Source organism: Agelaius phoeniceus, unplaced genomic scaffold, assembly GCF_051311805.1.
Source record: "Agelaius phoeniceus isolate bAgePho1 unplaced genomic scaffold, bAgePho1.hap1 Scaffold_729, whole genome shotgun sequence".
Classification (NCBI taxonomy): domain Eukaryota; kingdom Metazoa; phylum Chordata; class Aves; order Passeriformes; family Icteridae; genus Agelaius; species Agelaius phoeniceus.
In genome coordinates, this window is record NW_027510076.1 from 17933 (window position 1) to 43360 (window position 25428).

The window sequence follows — 25428 nt, forward strand, 5'->3', positions numbered from 1 at the left end:
TTACAACAAGAAGGAATTTTATTGATATCAACATTTTTTATCCAGGATTTTTTTCCCCCCTCCCTGAAATTCCCAAATTCCTGAATTTTCCTGGAATTCCTGGAGGAATTTTTGGGGATTTTTTGGGAATTTTTTGGGATTTTTTTGGGGATTTTTGGGATGGGAAATTCCCAGGGCTGCCTCGAACTGGGGGGGTTCTCATCACAGCCCCTCCCGAAAAATTCCCAAATTCCCAAAAATTCCAAAAAATTCCCAAAATTCCCAAAATTCCCAAAAATTCCCGACCCCCCCTTTAGTGCAATTGGGCTCCGGGCGCCGTTTTGGGTGGGAAAAGGGGAATTTTCCCAAAAAAAGTTGGGAATTCTGGGGGGAAATTTGGGATTTTGGGGCTGGGATTCGCAAAATCCTCAAATTTTGGGGTTTAGTCCCAAAAAAATCCCAAATTCCAGGGGTGAATTCCCAAAAAAATCCCAAATTTTGAGGGTTTAGTCCCAAAAAATCCCAAATTTTGAGGGTTTAATCCCAAAAAAATCCCAAATTTTGGTGATTTAGACCCAAAAAAATCCCAAATTTTGGTGATTTAGACCCAAAAAAATCCCAAATTTTGGGGCTTTAGACCCAAAAAAATCCCAAATTTTGAGGGTTTAGTCCCAAAAAATCCCAAATTTCAGGGATTTAAACCCAAAATTCCTGGGATTTAACCCCCAAAAATCTCAAATTTTGGGGATTTAGTCCCAAAAAAATCCCAAATTTCAGGGGTGAATTCCCAAAAAAATCCCAAATTTTGGTGATTTAGACCCAAAAAAATCCCAAATTTCAGGGGTGAATTCCCAAAAAAATCCCAAATTTTGAGGGTTTAGCCCCAAAAAAATCCCAAATTTCAGGGGCAAATTCCCAAAAAATCCCAAAGTTTGAGGGTTTAGTCCCAAAAAATCCCAAATTTCTGGGGTTAATTCCCAAAAAATCCCAAATTTCAGGGATTTAAACCCAAAATTCCTGGGATTTAACCCCTAAAAATCTCAACTTTTTAATGGGAATTTTATGGAATTTCCTTGGAATTTTGGGCGATTTCCTCGGGACTTTGGGGATTTCCTTGGAATTTCCTGAGATTCCCTTGGAATTTTTTAGGATTTCCACAGGATTTTTTGGGATTTTATGGAATTTCCTTGGGATTTCCTGGAATTTCCTTGGAATTTTATGCAATTTCCATTGGAAATTCATGGAATTTCCAGGGGATTTCTTGGAATTTCCACAGGGTTTTTTTGGGACTTTTATGCAATTTCCTTGGAATTTCTTTGGAATTTCATGGAATTTCCACAGGATTTTTGGGGATTTTATGGAATTTCCTTGGAATTTGATGGAATTTCCTTGGAATTTCATGGAATTTGATGGAATTTTATGCAATTTCCTTGGAATGTTTTAGGATTTCCACAGGATTTTTTGGGATTTCCTGGAATTTCCTTGGGATTTCATGGACTTTCCACAGGATTTCCTTGGAATTTCCTGGAATTTCCTTGGAATTTTTTAGGATTTCCACGGGATTTCCTTGGAATTTTATGCAATTTCCTTGGGATTTCTTGGAATTTCCACGGGATTTAATGGAATTTTCTTGGAATTTCCGGCAATTTCCCTGGAATTTCCCTGGAATTTCTGGGATCTCTCCTCACTTCCCCCATCCCCAATCCCCCAGAATTCCCTGCGCTCTCTCCCCTCTCAGGAAATCCCAACTTCTTTTCCCGGATATTTTTTCCCGGGATTTTTCCCGGATTTTTTCCCGGATTTTTTCACGTATTTTTTCCCGTATTTTTCCCGGATATTTTTTCCCGGATTTTTCCAGATTTTTCCTGGATTTTTCCCTGGATTTTTCCCGGATTTTTCCCCGGATTTTTCCCGGATTTTTTTTCCTGGATATTTCCCGTATTTTTCCAGATTTTCCCCGGATTTTTTCCCAGATTTTTCCCGGATTTTCCCCGGATTTTCCCTGGATATTTCCCGGATATTTCCTGTATTTTTTCCTGTATTTTTCCCGTATTTTCCCCGGATTTCCCCCGGATATTCCCCGGATTTTTCCCGTATTTTTTCCCGGAATTTTCCCCGGATTTTTCCCCGGATTTTCCCCGGATATTTCCCAGATATTTCCCGTATTTTTTCCCGTATTTTTCCTGGATTTTTTCCCGGATTTTTCCCTGGATTTTTCCCGGATATTTTTTCCTGGATATTTTTCCCCGGATTTTTCCCGGATATTTCCCAGATTTTTCCCGGATATTTCCCAGATTTTTCCCGTATTTTTCCCCGTATTTTCCCCGGATTTTTCCAGATATTTCCCGCATATTTCCCGAATTTTTCCCAGATTTTTTTCCCAGATTTTCCCCGTATTTTTCCCGCATATTTCCCGGATTTTTCCCAGATATTTTTTCCCAGATATTTCCCAGATTTTTCCCCAGATATTTCCCGGATTTTTTCCCGTATTTTCCCTGGATTTTCCCCCGGATTTTCCCGGATATTTCCCAGATTTTTCCCGGATTTTTTCCCAGATTTTTCCCTGGATTTTTTCCCGTATTTTTCCCAGATATTTCCGGATTTTTCCGGATTTTTTCCTAGATATTTCCCAGATTTTTTCCCCGTATTTTTTCCCGTATTTTCCCGGATTTCTCCCCGATTTTTCCCGGATATTTCCCAGATATTTCCCATATTTTTCCCCGGATTTTTCCCGCATATTTCCCGGATTTTTCCCAGATATTTTTTCCCAGATATTTCCCAGATTTTCCCGGATTTTCCCAGATTTTTTTCCCAGATATTTCCCGGATTTTCCCCGGATATTTCCCGTATTTTTTCCTGGATTTTCCCTGGATATTTCCCAGATTTTTCCCCGGATTTTCCCCGGATTTTTTCCTGGATATTTCCGGATTTTTTCCAGATTTTCCGTATTTTTCCACGGATTTTCCCCGTATTTTTTCCCAGATATTCCCCGGATTTTTCCCCGGATATTTCCCGTATTTTTTCCCGGATTTTTCCCAGATATTCCCTGGATATTTCCCGGATTTTCCCCGGATTTTCCCAGATATTTTTCCCAGATATTTCCCAGATTTTCCCCGTATTTTTCCAGATTTTTCCCGGATTTTTTTCCCAGATTTTCCCCGTATTTTTCCCGCATATTTCCCGGATTTTTCCCAGATATTTTTTCCCAGATATTTCCCGGATTTTTCCCCAGATTTTTCCCCGGATTTTTTCCCGGATATTTCCCAGATATTCCCCGGATTTTCCCCGTATTTTTCCCGTATTTTTCCCAGATTTTCCCTGGATATTTCCCGGATTTTTCCCGTATTTTTTCCCGGATATTTCCAGATTTTTCCCGTATTTTTTCCCGTATTTTTTCCCAGATATTTCCCGGGATTTTTCCCGAATTTTTCCCGGATATTTCCCGTATTTTCCCCGTATTTTTCCCCGTATTTTCCCTGGATATTTCCTGGATTTTTCCAGATTTTTCCCGTATTTTTCCCGAATTTTTCCCAGATTTTCCCAGATATTTCCCGTATTTTTTCCCAGACTTTTTCCCAGATATTTCCCAGATTTTTCCCGGACTTCTTCCAGATTTTCCCAGATATTTCCATATTTTTTCCCGTATTTTCCCCGGACTTTTTCCTGGATTTTTCCCAGATTTTTTCCCGCATATTTCCCAGATATTTCCCAGATTTTCCCCGGATATTTCCTGTATTTTTTCCCAGATTTTTCCCGGATTTTTTCCAGATATTTCCCGGATATTTCCCAGATTTTTTCCCGTATTTTTCCCAGATATTTCCCGGGATTTTCCCGAATTTTTCCCAGATATTTCCCAGATTTTTCCCGCATATTTCCCGGATTTTCCCCCGTATTTTTCCCGGATTTTTTCCCGTATTTTTCCCAGATATTTCCCAGATTTTTGTCGTATTTTTCCCAGATTTTTCCCGGATTTTTCCCGTATTTTTCCCTGATTTTCCCAGATATTTCCCAGATTTTCCCCCGGATTTTTCCAGATTTTTCCCGAATTTTTCCCAGCTATTTCCCAGATTTTCCCTGGATATTTCCCGTATTTTTTCCCGTATTTTCCCTGGATTTTTCCCCGTATTTTCCCCGGATATTTCCTGTATTTTTTCCTGGATATTTCCCAGATTTTTCCCCAGATTTTTCCCAGATATTTCCCAGATTTTCCCGGATTTTTTCCTGGACTTTTTCCTGTATTTTTTCCCGAATTTTTCCCGCATTTTCCCAGATTTTCCCGCATTTTCCCAGATTTTTCCCCCCTCCCGTATCAGAGGCTGAGGCTGCGCTGGTGCCTGGAGCCGCCCCCGGGCTCGGCCCCCAGCTCCTCGCTGTGCAGGCTCAGCGCGTCCGGCGTTCCCGAAATTCCCGGAATTCCCGACAAATGTTCCACGGAATCGAATTTCTGCAGGTCCGAGGCGATCGTCCGCAGGCTCAGCAGCGACAGCGAATCCCCGGACGCCGACAATTCCCGAGGAATCCCGGGAATTTCCTGCGGAATTCCGGAATTCTGAACGGTCCCGACGGGATTGAGGTGAAATTTCCGGATTTTCTGTGGAATTTCAGGATTTTCCATGGAATTTTCAGGATTTTCCTGTGGGATTCCGGGAATTCTGAACGGTCCCGATGGGATTGAGCTGAAATTTCCGGATTTTCCGGATTTTCTCTTGGAATTCTGGATGAAATTCCAGGAATTCCGAAGGTTCCTGATGGGATTGAGCTGAAATTTCTGGGATTTTCCATGGAATTTTCAGGATTTTCTGGATTTTCTCTTGGAATTCCAGATGTTCCCGATGAGATTGAGCTGAAATTTCCAGGATTTTCTCTTGGAATTCCGAGGTTTTCCCTTGGAATTCCAGGAATTTCTCTTGGAATTCCGCCCATTCCAGCTGAGGTTTCGTTGGGAATTCCGAGATTTTCTCTGGGAATTCGGGGATTTCTCCAGGAATTCTGGGAATTTCTCTTGGAATTCCGGGGATTTCTCCAGGAATTCTGGGAATTCCAGGGTTTTCCCCAGGAATTCCAGAAATTCCTCCAGGAATTCTGTGGTTTTCTCTCGGAATTCCACGGATTTCTCCGGGAATTCCGGGAATTTCAGGAGTTTCTCTTGCGACTTCGCCGTTTCCTCCGGAATTTGGGGATTTTCTCTCGGAATCCCAGGAATTTCTCTGGGAATTCAGGGATTTCTCCGGGAATTCCGGAACTTTCAGGAGTTTCTCTTGGAATTCTGTGAATTTTTTGGGCCATTTCTCCGGGAATTTTGGGGATTTCTCCGGAATTTTGGGGTTTTCTCCGGGAATTCCGTGGATTTCTCCGGGAATTCCGTGGATTTCGGGGTTCCCGGCGCCGCCCTCGGCTCCCAGGGGGTTTTCCCGGAGGTTTTTTTTCCGCAGGATCCTCTGGAATCGCCGGGCGTGGATCTCCTCGCTGATCTGCTCCAGGTTCCTCAGGGCCACCGAGTAGCGCAGCTTGGCCTGGGCCACGGCCGCCTCCAGAGAGGTCACCCGGGACTTGTGCTCCTGGAAAAGAGGGGGATCCGTGAGAATCCCAAAAAATCTGAAAAAGGCCAAAAAATTCCGTGAAAATTTGATGAAAATCGGTGAAAATTTGAGGAAAATACGTCAAAAAATGGGGAAAATACGTTAAAAATTTGGATTTTTCTTCCCCCCAAAAAATTGGTAAGGATCCGTAAAAGTTCCTAAAAATTCCTGAAAATCCCAAAAATTCGGGTGGAAAAGGCCAAAAAATTCGGGGAAAATTGGAAAAAATTTGGTTAAAATACTTGGTTAAAATTCGGTTCAAAAACTGGTTAAAATCCCTAAAAAATTGGGTTTATCCCAGAAAATTCCAAGGAATTCCTGAGGAATTCAAAGAATTCCTAAAGATTCCAAGGAATTCCTAAAAAATCTGAGAAAATCCCAAAAATTTGGGGAAAATCAGTGAAAATTTGATGAAAATACGTAAAAAAATGGGGAAAATACGTTAAAAATTGGGGTTTTTTCCCCAAAAATTGGTAGGGATCCATAAAAGTTCCTTGGAATTCTGAGAAGTTCCTAAAAATTCCTGAAAATCCCAAAAATTTGGGTGGAAAAGGCCAAAAAATTTGGGGAACATTGGAAAAAATTTGGTGAAAATTTGGTTGAAATATGGGAAAAATTGGTTAAAATCCATAAAAATTTGGTTCAAATCCCGAAAAATTTTGGGGTTTATTAAAAAAATCCTTCAGGATCCATAAAAATTCCCAAAAATTCCCCAAATCCTGAAAATTTGGGTGGAAAACGCAAAAAATTTGGTGGAAATCGGTGAAAATTTGGTTAAAATACGTTTTTAAATGGTTCCAGTGCCTCTCAGTTCATCCCAGTCCCTCCCAGTCCATCCCAGTCCCTCCCAGTGCTCCCAGTTAAACCCAACTCCTCTCCCAGTGCTCCCAGTCCCTCCCAGTTTATCCCAGTCCATCCCAGTGCCCTCCAATCCTTCTCCCAGTGACCCAAACTGGTCCCAGCTCCTCTCCCAGTAACCCAGTATATCCCAGTTTATCCCAGTACCTCCAGCCTGAGGTTGAACTGGGCCTTGAGCTCCAAGTAGGGCCGGCTCCCAGTGCTCCCAGTCCCCCCCAGTATATCCCAGTATATCCCAGTTTATCCCAGTCCATCCCAGTGCCCTCCAATCCTTCTCCCAGTGCTCCAAACTGGTCCCAGTTCCCCTCCCAGTCCCTCCCAGTCCGTCCCAGTGCTCCCAGTACCTCCAGTCTGAGGTTGAACTGGGCCTTGAGCTCGAAGTAGGGCTGGCTGCGGGCGATGTCGCGCCTCCCAGTCCCTCCCAGTCCCTCCCAGTTTATCCCAGTTTATCCCAGTCCATCCCAGTACCTCGAGCCTGAGGTTGAACTGGGCCTTGAGCTCGAAGTAGGGCCGGCTCCCAGTGCTCCCAGTCCCTCCCAGTGCTCCCAGTTAAACCCAGCTCCTCTCCCAGTGCTCCCAGTCCCTCCCAGTCCCTCCCAGTCCCTCCCAGTATATCCCAGTATATCCCAGTCCATCCCAGTACCTCGAGCCTGAGGTTGAACTGGGCCTTGAGCTCGAAGTAGGGCCGGCTGCGGGCAATGTCGCGCCTCCCAGTGCTCCCAGTCCATCCAGTTTATCCCAGTCCCTCCCAGTTTATCCCAGTCCATCCCAGTCCCCCCCAGTATATCCCAGTCCCTCCCAGTCCATCCCAGTACCTCGAGCCTGAGGTTGAACTGGGCCTTGAGCTCCAAGTAGGGCCGGCTCCCAGTGCTCCCAGTATATCCCAGCTCCTCTCCCAGTCCCTCCCAGTGCTGCCAGTCCCTCCCAGTCCCTCCCAGTCCATCCCAGTTTATCCCAGTACCTCGAGCCTGAGGTTGAACTGGGCCTTGAGCTCGAAGTAGGGCCAGCTCCCAGTCCCTCCCAGTCTATCCCAGTCCCTCCCAGTGCCCTCTAATCCTTCTCCCAGTCCCTCCCAGTCCCTCCCAGTGCTCCCAGTCCATCCCAGTACCTCCAGCCTGAGGTTGAACTGGGCCTTGAGCTCGAAGTAGGGCCGGCTGCGGGCAATGTCGCGCCTCCCAGTCCCTCCCAGTATATCCCAGTACATCCCAGTTTATCCCAGTACCTCGAGTCTGAGGTTGAACTGGGCCTTGAGCTCGAAGTAGGGCCGGCTGCGGGCGATGTCGCGCCTCCCAGTGCTCCCAGTCCCTCCCAGTCCCTCCCAGTATATCCCAGTATATCCCAGTATATCCCAGTCTATCCCAGTACCTCCAGTCTGAGGTTGAACTGGGCCTTGAGCTCGAAGTAGGGCCGGCTGCGGGCGATGTTGCACCTCCCAGTCCCTCCCAGTGCTCCCAGTACCCACTCCAATCCTTCTCCCAGTGCTCCAAACTGGTCCCAGTTCCCCTCCCAGTGCTCCCAGTCCCTCCCAGTGCTCCCAGTCCCTCCCAGTGCTCCCAGTACCTCGAGCCTGAGGTTGAACTGGGCCTTGAGCTCGAAGTAGGGCTGGCTCCCAGTGCTCCCAGTTAAACCCAGCTCCTCTCCCAGCCCCTCCCAGTCCCTCCCAGTCCCCCCCAGTATATCCCAGTTTATCCCAGTACCTCGAGCCTGAGGTTGAACTGGGCCTTGAGCTCGAAGTAGGGCCGGCTGCGGGCGATGTCGCGCCTCAGGGATTTCTGCAGCCGCTGCACCTCGGCCTCGGCCTCGTGGCAGAGCCGCGTCACGCGCTGGTGCTCCCGCTCGCTGCAGAGCCGCTCCTGCTCCGCCTCGTTCACCTGCACGGAGCCGCCGTCGCCAAACCTTCTCCAAACTCCATCCCAAACCCCATCCCAGCATCTCCAAACCTTCTCCAAACCTTCTCCAAACCTTCTCCAAAACCCATCCCAAACCTTCTCCAAACCTTCTCCAAACCCCATCCCAAACCCCATCCCACCATCTCCAAACCTTCTCCAAACCCCATCCCACCATCCCAAACCTTCTCCAAACCCCATCCCAAACCTTCTCCAAACCTTCTCCAAACCTTCTCCAAACCCCATCCCACCATCTCCAAACCTTCTCCAAACCCCATCCCAAACCTTCTCCAAACTCCATCCCAAACCCCATCCCACCATCTCCAAACCTTCTCCAAACCTTCTCCAAACCCCATCCCAGCATCTCCAAACCTTCTCCAAACCCCATCCCACCTCTTCCAAACTCCATCCCACCTTCTCCAAACCCTCTCCACCATCCCCAAATCCCATCCCAGCATCTCCAAACCCCATCCCACCACCTCCAAACCTTCTCATAACCCATCCCAAACCCCATCCCAGCATCTCCAAACCATCCCAAACCTTCTCCAATCCATCCCAAACCTTCTTCAAACTCCATCCCACTTCTCCAAACTTTCTCCATCCATCCCAAACCCCATCCCACCATCTCCAAACCCCATCCCACCTCTTCCAACCCATCCCAAACCTTCTCCAAACCCCATCCCACCTTCTCCAAACCTTCTCCATCCATCCCAAACCCCATCCCAGCATCTCCAAACCCATCCCAACCTTCTCCAAACCCCATCCCACCTTCTCCAACCCACCCCAAACCTTCTCCAAACCTCATCCCACCTCTTCCAACCCATCCAAAACCTTCTCCAAACCCCATCCCACCTTCTCCAAACCATCCCAAACCTTCTCCAATCCATCCCAAACCTTCTCCAAACCATTCCAAACCTTCTCCAAACCCCATCCCACCATCTCATAACCCATTCCCACCTTCTCCAAACCCTCTCCACCCATCCCCAAATCCCATCCCAGCATCTCCAAACCCTCTCCAAACCCCATCCCACCACCCCAAACCCTCTCCAAACCCCATCCCACCTCCTCCAATCCATTCCAAACCTTCTCAAAACCTCATCCCACCTTCTCCAAACCCCCTCCCACCTCCTCCAACCCACCCCAGACCTTCTCCAACCCACCCCAGACCTTCTCCAACCCCCACTGCCGGGCTCCCCACCTTCCTGGTGGCGTGGTTGAGCATCTCCTGCCAGGTGGGGTCCAGGCGGTTCTTGCCGGTGCCCATGCCCTGCTCGGCCACGAAGACCATCTCGCGCGCCGCGTTGTGCATGCCCACCGCGCGCTCGTAGCGCAGCGCCGCCCGCTGCGTCTCCTGCTGCGCCTGGGACAACCCCAACGGGGCGGGTTGGGATCTGCTCCGAGGGGGGTCGGGGTGGGATGGGGTTTGGAGGTGGTGGGATGGGGTTTGGGATGGGTGGAGAAGGTTTGGAGAAGGTGGGATGGGGTTTGGAGATGGTGGGATGGGGTTTGGAGGTGGTGGGATGGAGTTTGAAGAAGGTTTGGGATGGGTTGGAAGAGGTGGGATGGGGTTTGGAGACGGTGGGATGGGGTTTGGAGATGGTGGGATGGGTTTGGAGAAGGTGGGACTGGGATTGGAGAAGGTGGGATGGGGTTTGGGATGGGTGGAGAAGGTTTGGAGAAGGTGGGATGGAGTTTGGGAAGGTGGGATGGGGTTTGGAGAAGGTGGAATGGTTATGAGAAGGTGGGATGGGGTTTGGAGAAGGTGGGATGGGATTTAGGATGGGTTGGAGAAGGTTTGGGATGGTGGGATGGGGTTTGGAGAAGGTTTGGAGAAGGTCTGGGATGGGGTTTGGGATGGATGGAGAAGGTTTGGAGAAGGTGGGATGGAGTTTGAAGAAGGTTTGGGATGGTTTGGAGAAGGTTTGGGATGGGTTGGAGAAGGTTTGGGATGGGTTGGAGAAGGTTTGGGATGGATTGGAGAAGGTTTGGGATGGATTGGAGAAGGTTTGGGATGGATTGGAGAAGGTTTGGGATGGATTGGAGAAGGTTTGGGATGAGGTTTGGAGAGGGTGGGACTGGGATTGGAGATGGTGGGATGGGGTTTGGGATGGGTTTGAGAAGGTTTGGAGATGGTGGGAATGGGTTATGAGAAGGTGGGATGGGGTTTGGGATGGATGGAGAAGGTTTGGAGAAGGTGGGATGAGGTTTGGAGAAGGTTTGGAGGTTTGGGATGGATGGAGAAGGTTGGGATGGGGTTTGGGGTGGTGGGATGGGGTTTGGGGTTTGGAGAAGGTTTGGGATGGGGGGATGGGATTTGGGTGGTGGGATGGGGTTTGGGGTTTGGGATGGGGTTTGGGGTGGTTTGGGATGGTTTGGGATGGGGTTTGGGGTGGTGGGATGGGGTTTGGAGAAGCTTTGGAGAAGGTTTGGGATGGGTTTGCAGAAGGTCTGGAATGCTTGGAGAAGCTCCGATGCCTTTGAGACCCAAATTCCCGTTTTTCCTCCAATTATTTTCCCTTTTCCTCCGTTTTTCCGCCCATTTTCCCCCAGATTTTCCCATTTCCCCCAGATTTTCCCCCAGATTTTCTCCATTTTTCCACCCATTTTCCCCATTTCCCCCCAGATTTTCCCTCATTTTTTCCCCATTTCCCCCCAATTTTTCCCTTTTTTTTTTCATTTCCCCCATTTCCCCCAGATTTTCCCCATTTTCCCCCCCGATTTTCCCCATTTTTTTTTAGATTTTCCCCATTTTTTTTTTCATTTTCCCCATTTTTTCCCAATTTTCTCCATTTTTTTTTCATTTTCCCCATTTTTCCACCAATTTTCCCTATTTTTTTTAATTTTTCCCCATTTTTCCCCCGATTTTTCCCCTGATTTTCCCCATTTTCCCCATTTTTTTTCCATTTTCCCCATTCCTCCCCATTTTCCCCAAATTTCCCCATTTGCCCCCTATTTTCCCCATTTCCCCCCCATTTTCCCCGTTTTTTTTTAGTTTTTCCCCATTTTTTTTCCATTTGCCCCAATTTTCCCCATTTTCCTTCATTTTTTCCCCATTTTCCCCCCAATTTTCCCCATTTTTTTTTCATTTCCCCCATTTTTCCCACCAATATTCCCCTTTTTTTTAAAATTTTTCCCCATTTTCCCCCCAATTTTCCCCATTTTTCCCCCGATTTTCTCCATTTTTTCCCCATTTTCCCCCCTATTTTCCCCAGATTTTCTCCATTTTTTCCCCAAATTTTCCCCATTTCTCCCCCGATTTTCCCCATTTTTTTTTAGATTTTCCCCATTTTTTTTCCATTTCCACCATTTTCCCCCCGATTTTCCCCATTTTTTTCATTTTCCCCCATTTTTCCCACCATTTTTCCCCATTTCCCCCCGATTTTCCCTCATTTTTTCCCCATTTCCCCCCAATTTTCCCCCCAATTTTTCCCATTTTTTTTTTCATTTCCCCATTTCCCCCCAGATTTTCCCCATTTTCCCCCCGATTTTCCCCATTTTTTTTAGATTTTCCCCATTTTTTTTTAGATTTTCCCCATTTTTTTAGTTTTTCCCCATTTTTTTCCATTTCCCCCATTTCCCCCCGATTTTCCCCATTTTATTTTCATTTTCCCCATTTTCCACCAATTTTCCCCTTTTTTTTTTTAATTTTTCCCCATTTCCCCCCCGATTTTCCCCATTTTCCCCCCGATTTTCCCCATTTTTTTTTCATTTCCCCCATTTCCCCCTATTTCCCCCCTATTTCCCCCCAGATTTTCTCCATTTTTTTCCCCATTTTCCTTCATTTTTTCCCCATTTTTCCCCTATTTTCCCCAGACTTTGTCCATTTTTTCCCCAAATTTTCCCCATTTTCCCCCCAGATTTTCCCCATTTTCCCCGTGAATTTTCCCCATTTTCCCCCAGATTTTCCCCATTTCCCCCCAGATTTTCCCCATTTTCCCCCCAATTTTCCCCATTTTTTTTTCCCCCCCAATTTTCCCCTTTTTTTTTAAATTTTCCCCCATTTTCCCCCTGATATTCCCCATTTTTTTTTTAGTTTTTCCCCATTTTTTTCCATTTCCCCCCAATTTTCCCCATTTTCCCCCCCAATTTCCCCCATTTTCCCCCGTATTTTCCCCATTTCCCCCCCGATTTTCCCCATTTTTCCCCCATTTTTCCCCCGATTTTCCCCATTTCCCCCCGATTTTCCCCATTTTTTTTTCTTTTTCCCCCCGATTTTCCCCATTTTTCCCCCATTTCCCCCGATTTTCCCCATTTCCCCCCCATTTTTCCCCATTTTTTTTCCATTCCCCCCGATTTTCCCCATTTTTATTCCCACCCCCCCATATTTTTGCCCGTTTTCCCCATTTTTTTTCCATTTCCCCCATTTCCCCCCGATTTTCCCCAATTTCCCCCATTTCCCCCCAATTTTCCCCATTTTTATTCCCCCCCCCCCTATTTTTGCCCGTTTTCCCCGTTTTCCTCCCCGTTCTCACCTCCTTGGCTCTCCTCCGGGCCTCGTAGTAGGGCCGGGCGCGCTCGATGCAGGCGCCGAGCTGGGAGCCCTGCGAGTTCAGCCGGCGAGCGGAGTCCGAGAGAACGCGGCGGTAACGGCAACGGGCGGCCTGGGAAAACCAGTGTGGGACTGGGAGGGACTGGGAGGGACTGGGAGGGACTGGGAGGGACTGGGATGGACTGGGATGGGACTGGGATGGACTGGATGGGACTGGGAGGGACTGGGAGGGACTGGGATGGACTGGGAGGGACTGGTTTGAACTGGTTTGGGATGGGTTTGAACTGGGAGGGACTGGTTTGGGACTGGGATGGGATTGGGATGGGACTGGGAGGGACTGGGAGGGGCTGGGAGGGACTGGGATGGACTGGGATGGACTGGTTGAACTGGGAGGGAGTGGGAGGGACTGGGATGGGACTGGGAGGGACTGGGATGGGACTGGGATGGGATGGGATGGGATTGGGAGGGACTGGAAAAACCAGTGTGGGACTGGGATGGGACTGGTTTGGACTGGTTTGAACTGGGAGGGAGTGGTTTGAACTGGTTTGGGATGGGAAACCAGTTTGGGATGGGTTTGGAATGGGAAAACCAGTTTGGGACTGGATGGACTGGGATGGGACTGGGATAGGACTGGGAGGGACTGGGATGGGACTGGGATGGGACTGGGAGGGACTGGGAGGGACTGGGATGGGACTGGGAACCAGTTTGGAATGGGAAAACCAGTTTGGGACTGGGAGGGACTGGGAGGGACTGGGAGGGACTGGGATGGGACTGGGAAGGAGTGGGAGGGATTGGGAGGACTGGGATGGGACTGGGATGGGATTGGGAGGGACTGGGATGGGACTGGGAGGGACTGGGAAAACCAGTTTGGGACTGGGAGGGGACTGGGAGGGACTGGGAGGGACTGGGATAGGACTGGGATGGGACTGGGATACGACTGGGATAGGACTGGGATAGGACTGGGATGGGACTGGGAGGGACTGGGAGGGACTGGGATGGGACTGGGAATGAACTGGGAGGGACTGGGAGGGACTGGGATGGGACTGGGATGGGACTGGGAGGGACTGGGAGGGAGTGGTTTGGAGTGGGAAAACCAGTTTGGGACTGGGATGGACTGGGATGGGACTGGGAGGGGCTGGGATGGGACTGGGAGAGACTGGGATGGACTGGGATGGACTGGGAGGGACTGGGAGGGAACTGGGAAAACCAGTGTGGGACTGGGATGGACTGGGAGGGACTGGGAGGGACTGGGAGGGACTGGGAGGGACTGGGAGGGACTGGGAGGGAACTGGGATGGGACTGGGAGGGAGTGGGATGGACTGGGATGGGACTGGGAGGGACTGGGATGGGACTGGGAGGGACTGGGATGGGACTGGGAGGGACTGGGAGGGGCTGGGAGGGACTGGGATGGACTGGGATGGACTGGTTTGAACTGGGAGGGAGTGGGAGGGACTGGGAGGGACTGGTTTGAACTGGTTTGAACTGGGAGGGAGTGGTTTGGGACTGGGAACCAGTTTGGGATGGGAAAACCAGTTTGGGACTGGGATGGGACTGGGAGGGACTGGGATGGGACTGGGATGGACTGGGAGGGACTGGTTTGGGACTGGGAGGGACTGGGAGGGACTGGGAGGGACTGGATGGGACTGGGAGGGACTGGGAGGGACTGGGAGGGACTGGGAGGGACTGGGATGGACTGGGATGGGATTGGGAGGGACTGGGATGGGACTGGGAGGGACTGGGAGGGACTGGGAGGGACTGGGAGGGACTGGGAGGGACTGGGATGGGACTGGGAGGGACTGGGAGGGACTGGGAGGGACTGGTTTGGGACTGGGAGGGACTGGGAGGGACTGGGAGGGACTGGGATGGACTGGGATGGGATTGGGAGGGACTGGGATGGACTGGGATGGGATGGGTTTGGGACTGGGAACCAGTTTGGAATGGGAAAACCAGTTTGGGACTGGGAGGGACTGGGAGGGACTGGGAGGGACTAGGAGGGACTGGGATGGGACTGGGATGGGACTGGGATGGGACTGGGAACCGGTTTGGGACTGGTTTGGGACTGGACGGGACTGGTTTGAACTGGGAGGGATTGGTTTGGGATGGGTTTGAACTGGTTTGGAGTGGGAAAACCAGTTTGGGACTGGGATGGGACTGGATGGACTGGGAGGGACTGGGATGGACTGGGATGGAACTGGGATGGGACTGGGATGGATGGATGGGATTGGATTGGGAGGACTGGGAGGGACTGGGAGGGACTGGAGGGACTGGGATGGGATTGGGATGGGACTGGGATGGGACTGGGATGGGAGGGAACTGGGAGGGACTGGGAGGGACTGGGATGGACTGGGAGGGACTGGGATGGACTGGGATGGACTGGGATGGACTGGGAGGGACTGGGAGGGACTGGGAGGAACTGGGATGGGACTGGATGGGATTGGGATGGGACTGGGATGGACTGGGATGGGACTGGGAATGAACTGGGAGGGACTGGGAGGGACTGGGATGGACTGGGATGGGACTGGGAGGGACTGGGAGGGAGTGGTTTGGAGTGGGAAAACCAGTTTGGGACTGGGATGGACTGGGATGGGACTGGGAGGGACTGGGAGGGGCTGGGATGGGACTGGGATGGACTGGGAGGGACTGGGAGGGAACTGGGAAAACCAGTGTGGGACTGGGAGGGGACTGGGAGGGACTGGGATGGACTGGGAGGGACTGGGAGGGACTGGGAGGGACTGGGATGGGACTGGGATGGGACTGGGAGGGACTGGGATGGACTGGGATGGACTGGGAGGGACTGGGATGGGACTGGGATGGGACTGGGATGGACTGGGATGGGATTGGGAGGGACTGGGATGGACTGGGATGGACTGGGAGGGACTGGGATGGGACTGGGATGGACTGGGATGGGATTGGGATGGGACTGGAGGGACTGGGAGGGACTGGGATGGGACTGGGAGGGACTGGGAAAACCAGTTTGGGACTGGGAGGGACTGGTTTGGGATGGGTTTGAACTGGTTTGGGATGGGTTTGAACTGGGATGGGACTGGTTTGAGACTGGGAACCAGTTTGGGATGGGTTTGAACTGGGATGGGACTGGTTTGAACTGGGAGGGACTGGTTTGGGATGGGTTTGGGACTGGGAACCAGTTTGGAATGGGAAAACCAGTTTGGGATGGGTTTGAACTGGTTTAGAGTGGGAAAACCAGTTTGGGATGGGAAAACCAGTTTGGGACTGGGAGGGATTGGGAGGGACTGGGATGGGACTGGGAGGGACTGGGAGGGACTGGGATGGGACTGGGAGGGACTGGGAGGGACTGGGATGGGACTGGGAGGGACTGGGATGGGACTGGGAGGGACTGGGAGGGAGTGGTTTGAACTGGGAGGGAGTGGTTTGAACTGGTTTGGAGTGGGAAACCAGTTTGGGATGGCTTTGAACTGGTTTGGGACTGGTTTGGGACTGGTTTGAACTGGTTTGGACTGGTTTGGGATGGGTTGGGACTGGTTTGGGACTGGTTTGAACTGGTTTGAACTGGGATGGGACTGGGAACCAGTTTGGGACTGGTTTGGGACTGGTTTGGGACTGGTTTGGGACTGGTTTGGGACTGGTTTGAACTGGTTTGGGATGGGTTTGGGACTGGGAAAACCAGTTTGGGACTGGGAGGGACTGGGATGGACTGGGATGGGACTGGGAGGGACTGGGATGGGATTGGAGGAGCTGGGAGGGACTGGGAGGGACTGGGATGGGATTGGGAGGGACTGGGATGGGACTGGGATGGACTGGGAGGGACTGGGATGGACTGGTTTGGGACTGGTTTGGAGTGGTTTGAACTGGTTTGGGATGGGTTTGGGATTGGGAACCAGTTTGGGACTGGTTTGAACTGGGATGGGACTGGTTTGGACTGGGAACCAGTTTGGGATGGGTTTGAACTGGGACGGGACTGGTTTGAACTGGGAGGGACTGGTTTGGGATGGGTTTGGGACTGGGAACCAGTTTGGAATGGGAAAACCAGTTTGGGATGGGTTTGAACTGGTTTAGAGTGGGAAAACCAGTTTGGGATGGGAAAACCAGTTTGGGACTGGGAGGGATTGGGAGGGACTGGGATGGGATTGGGAGGGACTGGGATGGGATGGGATGGGACTGGGATGGACTGGGATGGACTGGGAGGGACTGGGAGGGACTGGGAGGGACTGGGAGGGAGTGGGATGGGACTGGGAGGGACTGGGATGGACTGAGATGGGACTGGGGAGGGACTGGGAGGGACTGGGATGGGACTGGGAGGGACTGGGAGGGACTGGGATGGGACTGGGAGGGACTGGGATGGGACTGGGATGGGACTGGGATGGGACTGGGATGGGACTGGGATGGGATGGGATGGGATTGGGAGGGACTGGAAAAACCAGTGTGGGACTGGGATGGGACTGGTTTGGACTGGTTTGAACTGGGAGGGAGTGGTTTGAACTGGTTTGGGATGGGAAACCAGTTTGGGATGGGTTTGGAATGGGAAAACCAGTTTGGGACTGGGATGGACTGGGATGGGACTGGGATGGGACTGGGAGGGACTGGGAGGGACTGGGATGGGACTGGGAACCAGTTTGGAATGGGAAAACCAGTTTGGGACTGGGAGGGACTGGGAGGGACTGGGAGGGACTGGGATGGGACTGGGAAGGAGTGGGAGGGATTGGGAGGGACTGGGATGGGACTGGGATGGGATTGGGAGGGACTGGGATGGGACTGGGAGGGACTGGAAAACCAGTTTGGGACTGGGAGGGGACTGGGAGGGACTGGGAGGGACTGGGATAGGACTGGGATGGGACTGGGATACGACTGGGATAGGACTGGGATAGGACTGGGATGGGACTGGAGGGACTGGGAGGGACTGGGATGGGACTGGGAATGAACTGGGAGGGACTGGGAGGGACTGGGATGGGACTGGGATGGGACTGGGAGGGACTGGGAGGGAGTGGTTTGGAGTGGGAAAACCAGTTTGGGACTGGGATGGACTGGGATGGGACTGGGAGGGGCTGGGATGGGACTGGAGAGACTGGGATGGACTGGGATGGACTGGGAGGGACTGGGAGGGAACTGGGAAAACCAGTGTGGGACTGGGATGGACTGGGAGGGACTGGGAGGGACTGGGAGGGACTGGGAGGGACTGGGATGGGTTTGGATGGGACTGGGAGGGAACTGGGATGGGACTGGGAGGGACTGGGAGGGAACTGGGATGGGACTGGAGGGACTGGGAGGGAACTGGGATGGGACTGGGAGGGAGTGGGATGGACTGGGATGGGACTGGAGGGACTGGGATGGGACTGGGAGGGACTGGGATGGGACTGGGATGGACTGGTTTGGAGTGGGAGGGACTGGAGGGACTGGGAGGGACTGGGATGGGACTGGTTTGAACTGGTTTGAACTGGGAGGGAGTGGGATGGACTGGATGGGAGTGGGAAAACCAGTTTGGGACTGGGAGGGACTGGAGGGACTGGATGGGATTGGGAGGGACTGGGAGGGGACTGGGAGGGACTGGGAGGGACTGGGATGGGATTGGGAGGGACTGGGAAAACCAGTTTGGGACTGGGAGGGACTGGGATGGAGTGGGAGGGACTGGGATGGGACTGGGATGGAGTGGGATGGACTGGGAGGGACTGGTTTGGGACTGGGAACCAGTTTGGGACTGGTTTGAACTGGGATGGGACTGGTTTGGGACTGGGAACCAGTTTGGGATGGGTTTGAACTGGGATGGGACTGGTTTGAACTGGGAGGGACTGGTTTGGGATGGGTTTGGGACTGGGAACCAGTTTGGAATGGGAAAACCAGTTTGGGATGGGTTTGAACTGGTTTAGAGTGGGAAAACCAGTTTGGGATGGGAAAACCAGTTTGGGACTGGGAGGGATTGGGAGGGACTGGGATGGACTGGTTTTAACTGGTTTGGGATGGGTTTGGGACTGGGAACCAGTTTGGGACTGGTTTGAACTGGGAGGGATTGGTTTAGGATGGGTTTGGGACTGGGATGGGATTGGGAACCAGTTTGGGACTGGGATGGACTGGGAGGGACTGGGATGGGACTGGGAGGGACTGGTTTGGACTGGGAGGGACTGGGAGGGACTGGGATGGGACTGGGATGGGACTGGGATAGGACTGGGAGGGACTGGGATGGGACTGGGATGGACTGGGTAAACCAGTTTGGGACTGGGAGGAACTGGGAGGGACTGGGATGGGATTGGGAGGGACTGGGAGGGGCTGGAGGGACTGGGATGGGACTGGGATGGGACTGGGAACCAGTTTGGGACTGGGAGGGACTGGGAGGGACTGGGAGTGATCGGGGAGGGAGTGGGAGGGACTGGGATGGGACTGGGATGGGATTGGGAGGGACTGGGAGGGACTGGGAGGGACTGGGATGGGACTGGGAACCAGTCTGGGACTGGTTTGAACTGGGATGGGACTGGGAGGGACTGGGATGGACTGGGAGGGAGTGGAGGGACTGGGAGGGACTGGGAGGGACTGGGAGGGACTGGGAGGGACTGGGATGGGACTGGGATGGGATTGGAGGGACTGGGATGGACTGGGAGGGACTGGAGGGAGTGGTTTGAACTGGGAGGGACTGGTTTGAACTGGTTTGGGATGGGAAAATCAGTTTGGGATGGGTTTGAACTGGTTTGGGACTGGTTTGAACTGGTTTGGACTGGTTTGGGATGGGTTGGGACTGGTTTGGGACTGGTTTGAACTGGTTTGAACTGGGATGGGACTGGGAACCAGTTTGGGACTGGTTTGAACTGGTTTGGGATGGGTTTGAACTGGGATGGGACTGGTTTGAGACTGGGAACCAGTTTGGGATGGGTTTGAACTGGGATGGACTGGTTTGAACTGGGAGGGACTGGTTTGGGATGGGTTTGGGACTGGGAACCAGTTTGGAATGGGAAAACCAGTTTGGGACTGGGAGGGGACTGGGAGGGACTGGTTTGAACTGGGAGGGAGTGGGATGGGATTGGGAGGGAGTGGGATGGGACTGGGAGGACTGGTTTGAACTGGTTTGAACTGTTTGGGATGGGTTTGGACTGGGAACCAGTTTGGAATGGGAAAACCAGTTTGGGACTGGGAGGGACTGGGATGGGACTGGGATGGACTGGGAGGGACTGGGATGGGACTGGGATGGACTGGGATGGGACTGGGATGGGACTGGGAGGGACTGGGATGGACTGGGATGGGATGGGTTTGGGACTGGGAACCAGTTTGGAATGGGAAAACCAGTTTGGGACTGGGAGGGACTGGGATGGGACTGGGAGGGACTAGGAGGGACTGGGAACCAGTTTGGGATGGGTTTGGAATGGGAAAACCAGTTTGGGACTGGGAGGGACTGGGAGGACTGGGATAGGACTGGGAGGGACTGGGATGGGACTGGGATGGGACTGGGAGGGACTGGAGGGACTGGGAGGGACTGGGATGGGATTGGGAGGGACTGGGATGGGACTGGGAACCAGTTTGGGATTGGTTTGGAATGGGAAAACCAGTTTGGACTGGGATGGACTGGGAGGGACTGGGATGGGACTGGGAACCAGTTTGGGACTGGTTTGAACTGGTTTGGGATGGGAAACCAGTTTGGGATGGGTTTGGAATGGGAAAACCAGTTTGGGACTGGATGGACTGGGATGGACTGGGATGGACTGGGATGGGATTGGGAACCAGTTTGGGACTGGGAGGGACTGGGATGGAGTGGGAGGGACTGGGAGGGACTGGGATGGAGTGGGAGGGACTGGGAGGGACTGGGAACCAGTTTGGGACTGGTTGAACTGGGATAGGACTGGAAACCAGTTTGGAATGGGAAAACCAGTTTGGGACTGGTTTGAACTGGATGGACTGGGATGGGATTGGGAACCAGTTTGGGAGTGGTTTGAACTGGTTTGAACTGGGACAGGACTGGGATGGACTGGGACAAACTGGGACAAACTGGGATTGAACTGGGATGGACTGGGATGAACTGGGAGGGACTGGGACAAACTGGGATGGACTGGGATGAACTGGGCGGGACTGGGATGCACTGGGATTGACTGGGACAAACTGGGATGAACTGGGATTGACTGGGACAAACTGGGATGAACTGGGATGAACTGGGATGAACTGGGATGGACTGGGATTGAACTGGGATGAACTGAACTGGGATGAACTGGGATGGACTGGGATTGAACTGGGATGAACTGGGCCAAACTGGGATGAACTGGGATGGACTGGGCCAAACTGGGATTGAACTGGGCCAAACTGGGATGAACTGGGATGGACTGGGATTGAACTGGGACAAACTGGGACAAACTGGGATGAACTGGGATGGACTGGGATGGACTGGGATTGAACTGGGATGAACTGGGATGGACTGGGATGGACTGGGATGGACTGGGATGAACTGGGATTGAACTGGGCCAAACTGGGATGGACTGGGATGGACTGGGATGGACTGGGATGGACTGGGATGAACTGGGAGGGACTGGGATGAACTGGGATGAACTGGGCCAAACTGGGATGAACTGGGAGGGACTGGGATGAACTGGGATGAACTGGGATGAACTGGGACAAACTGGGATGAACTGGGATGAACTGGGATTAACTGGGCCAAACTGGGATGAACTGGGAGGGACTGGGATGAACTGGGATTGAACTGGGCCAAACTGGGCCAAACTGGGCCAAACTGGGATGAACTGGGATGAACTGGGATGAACTGGGATGGACTGGGATGGACTGGGATTGAACTGGGATGAACTGGGCCAAACTGGGATGAACTGGGATGGACTGGGATGGACTGGGATTAACTGGGATGGACTGGGACAAACTGGGATTGAACTGGGATGAACTGGGCCAAACTGGGATGAACTGGGATTAACTGGGATGGACTGGGATGGACTGGGACAAACTGGGCCAAACTGGGATTGACTGGGACTCACGTCCAGCTCCAGCTCCCCCCGATTGATTTCAGCGTTGGCCTCGTTCAGGTGCTCCAGCTCCTCCTGCAACCCAAAAATTTGGGCTAAAAACCCAAAAATTGGGAAAAAAAAACCCCCAAAAATCCCTAAAATTTGGGGGATCCTGAAAAGTGGGGAAAAACCCAAAAATTTGGGGGAAAATCCCAAAATTTGGGAAAATCCGCAAAAAATCCGCAAAAATTTGCCCCAAAATTCCAAATTTTTGGGGATTTTTTCCCCAAAAATTCCCCCCAAAAATTCCCCAAATTTCCCAAAAATTCCAGAATTTTGGGGTTTTACCTCAAAATTATCCCCAAAATTTCCCTCAAGAGTCCCCAAAATTGCAAAAAAATCCCAAAATTTGGCCCAAAAATCCCCAAATTTCTGGGTTTCAATCAAAATCATCAAATTTGAACCAAAATTCCCAAATTTCCAGGTTTACCCCCAAAAAAATCTCAAATTTCTGGGATTTCACCCAAAATCATCAAATTTGGACCCAAATCCCCCAAATTTCCAGGATTACCCCCAAAAAATTCCAAAATTTGGCCCAAAAATCCCAAAATTTCAGGGATTTCACCCAAAATCATCAAATTTGGACCCAAAATTTCCAAATTTTTGGGATTTACCCTAAAAATTCCAAACTTCCGATCCCAAATCCCTGAAATTCCAAAATTTAAATCCAAGACCCCAAAATTTGGGATAAAACACCAAAAATTGGGAAAATGGATTAAAAAATCACCAAAAATCACCAAAAAATCTCCCCCAAATCCAAATTTTTTGGGCATTTTACCCAAAATCTCCTCGAAAGCCCCAAAAAATTCCCCCCAAATTCCAAAATTTGGGGATTTTCCTGCAAAATTCCCCCAAATCCCAAAATATCCCTCAAGAACCCCCAAAACTACCCTAAAATCACCCCAAAATCCAAATTTCTGGGATTTTTTGCTCCAAAACCCCAAAATTTTCACCCCAAACAACAAAAAAATCCCCAAAATTTCATGGATTTTCCAAAAAAAAAAAATTAAAATTTCCACCCAAATCCCCCCCAAAAATCCAATTTTTTTTTTAAATTTTCCCTTCAAAAAATCAAAATTTTCGCCTGAAAATCCCCCCAAAAATCCCCAAATTTGGGGTTTTTCCCCCAAATTCCCACCTGGATCCGGGGGTCCAGCTCTTCTCCTCCTCTTCCTCCTCCTCCTCCTTTGGGGGATTCCCGGGATTTTCGAATCCCCCATTTTGGGATCCCCCAAATTCCAAGGGCCATCCAAGGCAGGGGAGGGGCCTCAATCCATTTTTTTGGGAATTTTTTTTGGGAATTTTTCGGGAATTTTTGGAGTTTTGGGATGGGGGGGGGGAGCTGAAAGAAAAAAAAGGAAAAAAATTAAAATTTTCCAGGATTTTTTTTTTTTTGGTGGAAAAGTCTGAATTTCCCCAAAAATTTGGGTAAATTTGGGCAAAATCTTTAAAACTTTGAAGTAAATTCCTGAGGATTTTTACCAAAATTGTGAAATTGCAGCCAAATTCCCAAAAATTCGACAAAGTTTTCCACAAAAAATCCCAAATTAGCACAAAATTTATGGCCAAATGCTCCCAAAATATTCCCTAAATTCCTCAAATTCCTCAGGGACCCAAAAAATCAAAAATTCCTCAATTCTCACAAAATTCCCTCATAAATCCCAATTTTCCCACACAATTCCCTCATAAATCCCCAATTTTCCCACAAAATTCCCTCAAAATCCCCTTAAAAATCCCCAAATCAACTCAGACCCCAAAATCCCCTCAAAGACCCCCAAAATGACCCAGAACTCCCAAAATTCCCAAAATAATTCTAAATTTCACAAAATTCCCACACAATTCCCTCATAAATCCCCAATTTTCCCACAAAATTCCCTCAATTCCCTCATAAATCCGCAAAATTCCCAAAAAAAATCCTCAAATTTCCTCGAAATCCCCTTTAAAAATCCCCAAAATTCCCCAAAACACCCAAAATTCCCAATATAATTCTAAATTTCACAAAATTCCCCCAAAATTCCCTCATAAATCCACAAAATTCCACAAAATTCCCTCATAACTCCCCAATTTTCCCACAAAATCCCTCCAAAATTCCCACAAAATCCCCTTTAAAAATCCCCTCAAAGACCCCAAAACTCCACAAAAATCCCCAAATCCCCCAATAATCCCAAAATTCCACAAAATTCCACCAAAATTCCCTCAGAAATCCAAAATTTCCACAAAATTTCCCTCAGAAATCCCCATTTGCCCCAGCAAAAATCTCCTCAAAGACCCCAAAATGCCCTCAAAGACCCCAGACCCCCAAAAATCCCCAAATCTCCCCAAGAATCCAAAATTCCTCAAAATTCCCCCCAAATTCCCTCAAATTCCCACAAAACCCCCTCAGAAATCCCTGAAATTCCCACAAATTCCCTCAAAATTCCACAAAAATCCCACAAAACTCCCCTCAGACCCCCCCAAACCCCCCCACGGCCACGACCCCACAAACCCTTTAATCCCCCCGACCTCGAACCCAAAAATCCCAAATTTTCCTCAGAATTTCCCAAAAATTCCCAATTTTCCCTCAAATCCCGCCCCCCCCGGGCCTGTGTTTACCCCCCGCTCCGCCACCGCTGAGGGGCCGCTCCCCCACGGAACCGGAAGTCGCCCTCAGCCGCCTCCTCCGTACAAAATGGCGGCGCCCATAATGTATAATAAAACCCCACCTTTCCGCCGTTCTCCCGGTTCCCGGTGGGTTTAAACCGGTGGTGAGAGTTAAACAGGGATGTCGGATTCCTTTCGCCGGTTTGGCTGCGATTTGCGGTAAAAACCCCTTCAAATAGCACCGGCGATGATGCAGAGGTGCCGCCATCTTGTTGAACGGCGGCGCCGCGCCTCAAGATGGCGGTGAAGCCACGGGAGGGGAGGGTGGAATTGGACGGAACCATTAAAAATTAGAGGGGAGAAGCGCCCTAGAGCTCCCCCAAACCTCACTAAGCCCCCACAAACATCTCCAAACCCCCCCGCACTCATTTCAAACTTGGGCTCGCCCTCAGTTCCCAAACCGGAACAGGAAGAGCCGCCATTTTCTCTTGCCGTACAACATGGCGGCTCCCTCCTCCCTCCGTATTTCCGCCTCTCTCTCATTTCCCGGGAGCTCAAATCGGTTCCGAGGGTGGAATCTGTGCCGGTAGAGCCTCCGCGCTCGGTTAAATCCCGGTTTGGTTTTAAATTTGGCGAGAAACAACAGCCGGAACGGATCCGCGGGTGCCGCCATTTTGTTTACGTCACCGCCGCGCCTCAAGATGGAGGAGAAGCCCCGGGGAGGTTGGACGGAACCATTCAAAATTAGAGGGGGAAAAGCACCCTCGAGCTCCCCAAACCTCACTAAACCCCCTCAAACATTTCCATACCCCCCCGCACTCATTTCAAACTTGGGTTCGCCCTCAGCTCCTACACCGGAACAGGAAGAGCCGCCATTTTCCTCTTGCCGTACAACATGGCGGCTCCCTCCTCCCTCCGTATTTCCGCCTCCCTCTCGTTCCCCCGGAGCTCAAATCAGTCCCGGGGGTGGAATCGGTGCCGGGAGAGCTTCCGCGCACGGTTTAATCCCGGTTTGGTTCTAAATTCGGCGAGAAACAACAGCGGAAAACAGACCCGTGGGTGCCGCCATTTTGTTTTATGGCACCGCCGCCCTCAAGATG

At 50.9% G+C, this 25428-nt stretch overlaps 2 protein-coding genes across 4 annotated transcripts; both read right to left on the reverse strand.

The window, feature by feature from the left end:
- On the reverse strand, nucleotides 1-3611 carry LOC143693289 (uncharacterized). The gene is made up of 2 exons (XM_077173280.1): nucleotides 3062-3611; nucleotides 1-2556 (listed from the first exon to the last, which is right to left on the reverse strand). The coding sequence occupies exons 1-2, from the start codon at nucleotides 3609-3611 to the stop codon at nucleotides 1664-1666; spliced, it is 1443 nt and encodes a 480-aa protein (XP_077029395.1). The 3' UTR covers nucleotides 1-1663.
- A 671-nt stretch (nucleotides 3612-4282) lies between these two features.
- SH3BP5L (SH3 binding domain protein 5 like) lies at nucleotides 4283-24357 on the reverse strand. Of its 3 annotated transcripts, none has more exons than XM_077173283.1 (7): nucleotides 22887-23090; nucleotides 21719-21781; nucleotides 12775-12903; nucleotides 9501-9662; nucleotides 8114-8287; nucleotides 5350-5537; nucleotides 4283-4493 (listed from the first exon to the last, which is right to left on the reverse strand). In XM_077173283.1, exons 1-7 carry the CDS (start codon nucleotides 22995-22997, stop codon nucleotides 4289-4291), a joined length of 1032 nt encoding a protein of 343 aa, XP_077029398.1. In that variant the 5' UTR covers nucleotides 22998-23090; the 3' UTR covers nucleotides 4283-4288. The 3 variants fall into 3 exon arrangements, with proteins under 3 accessions (XP_077029398.1, XP_077029396.1, XP_077029397.1); XM_077173281.1 differs by adding an exon at nucleotides 24341-24357 and having other exon boundaries at nucleotides 4484-5537; XM_077173282.1 differs by having other exon boundaries at nucleotides 4484-5537; nucleotides 22887-23085.
- Between the last annotated feature and the right edge of the window lie 1071 nt (nucleotides 24358-25428).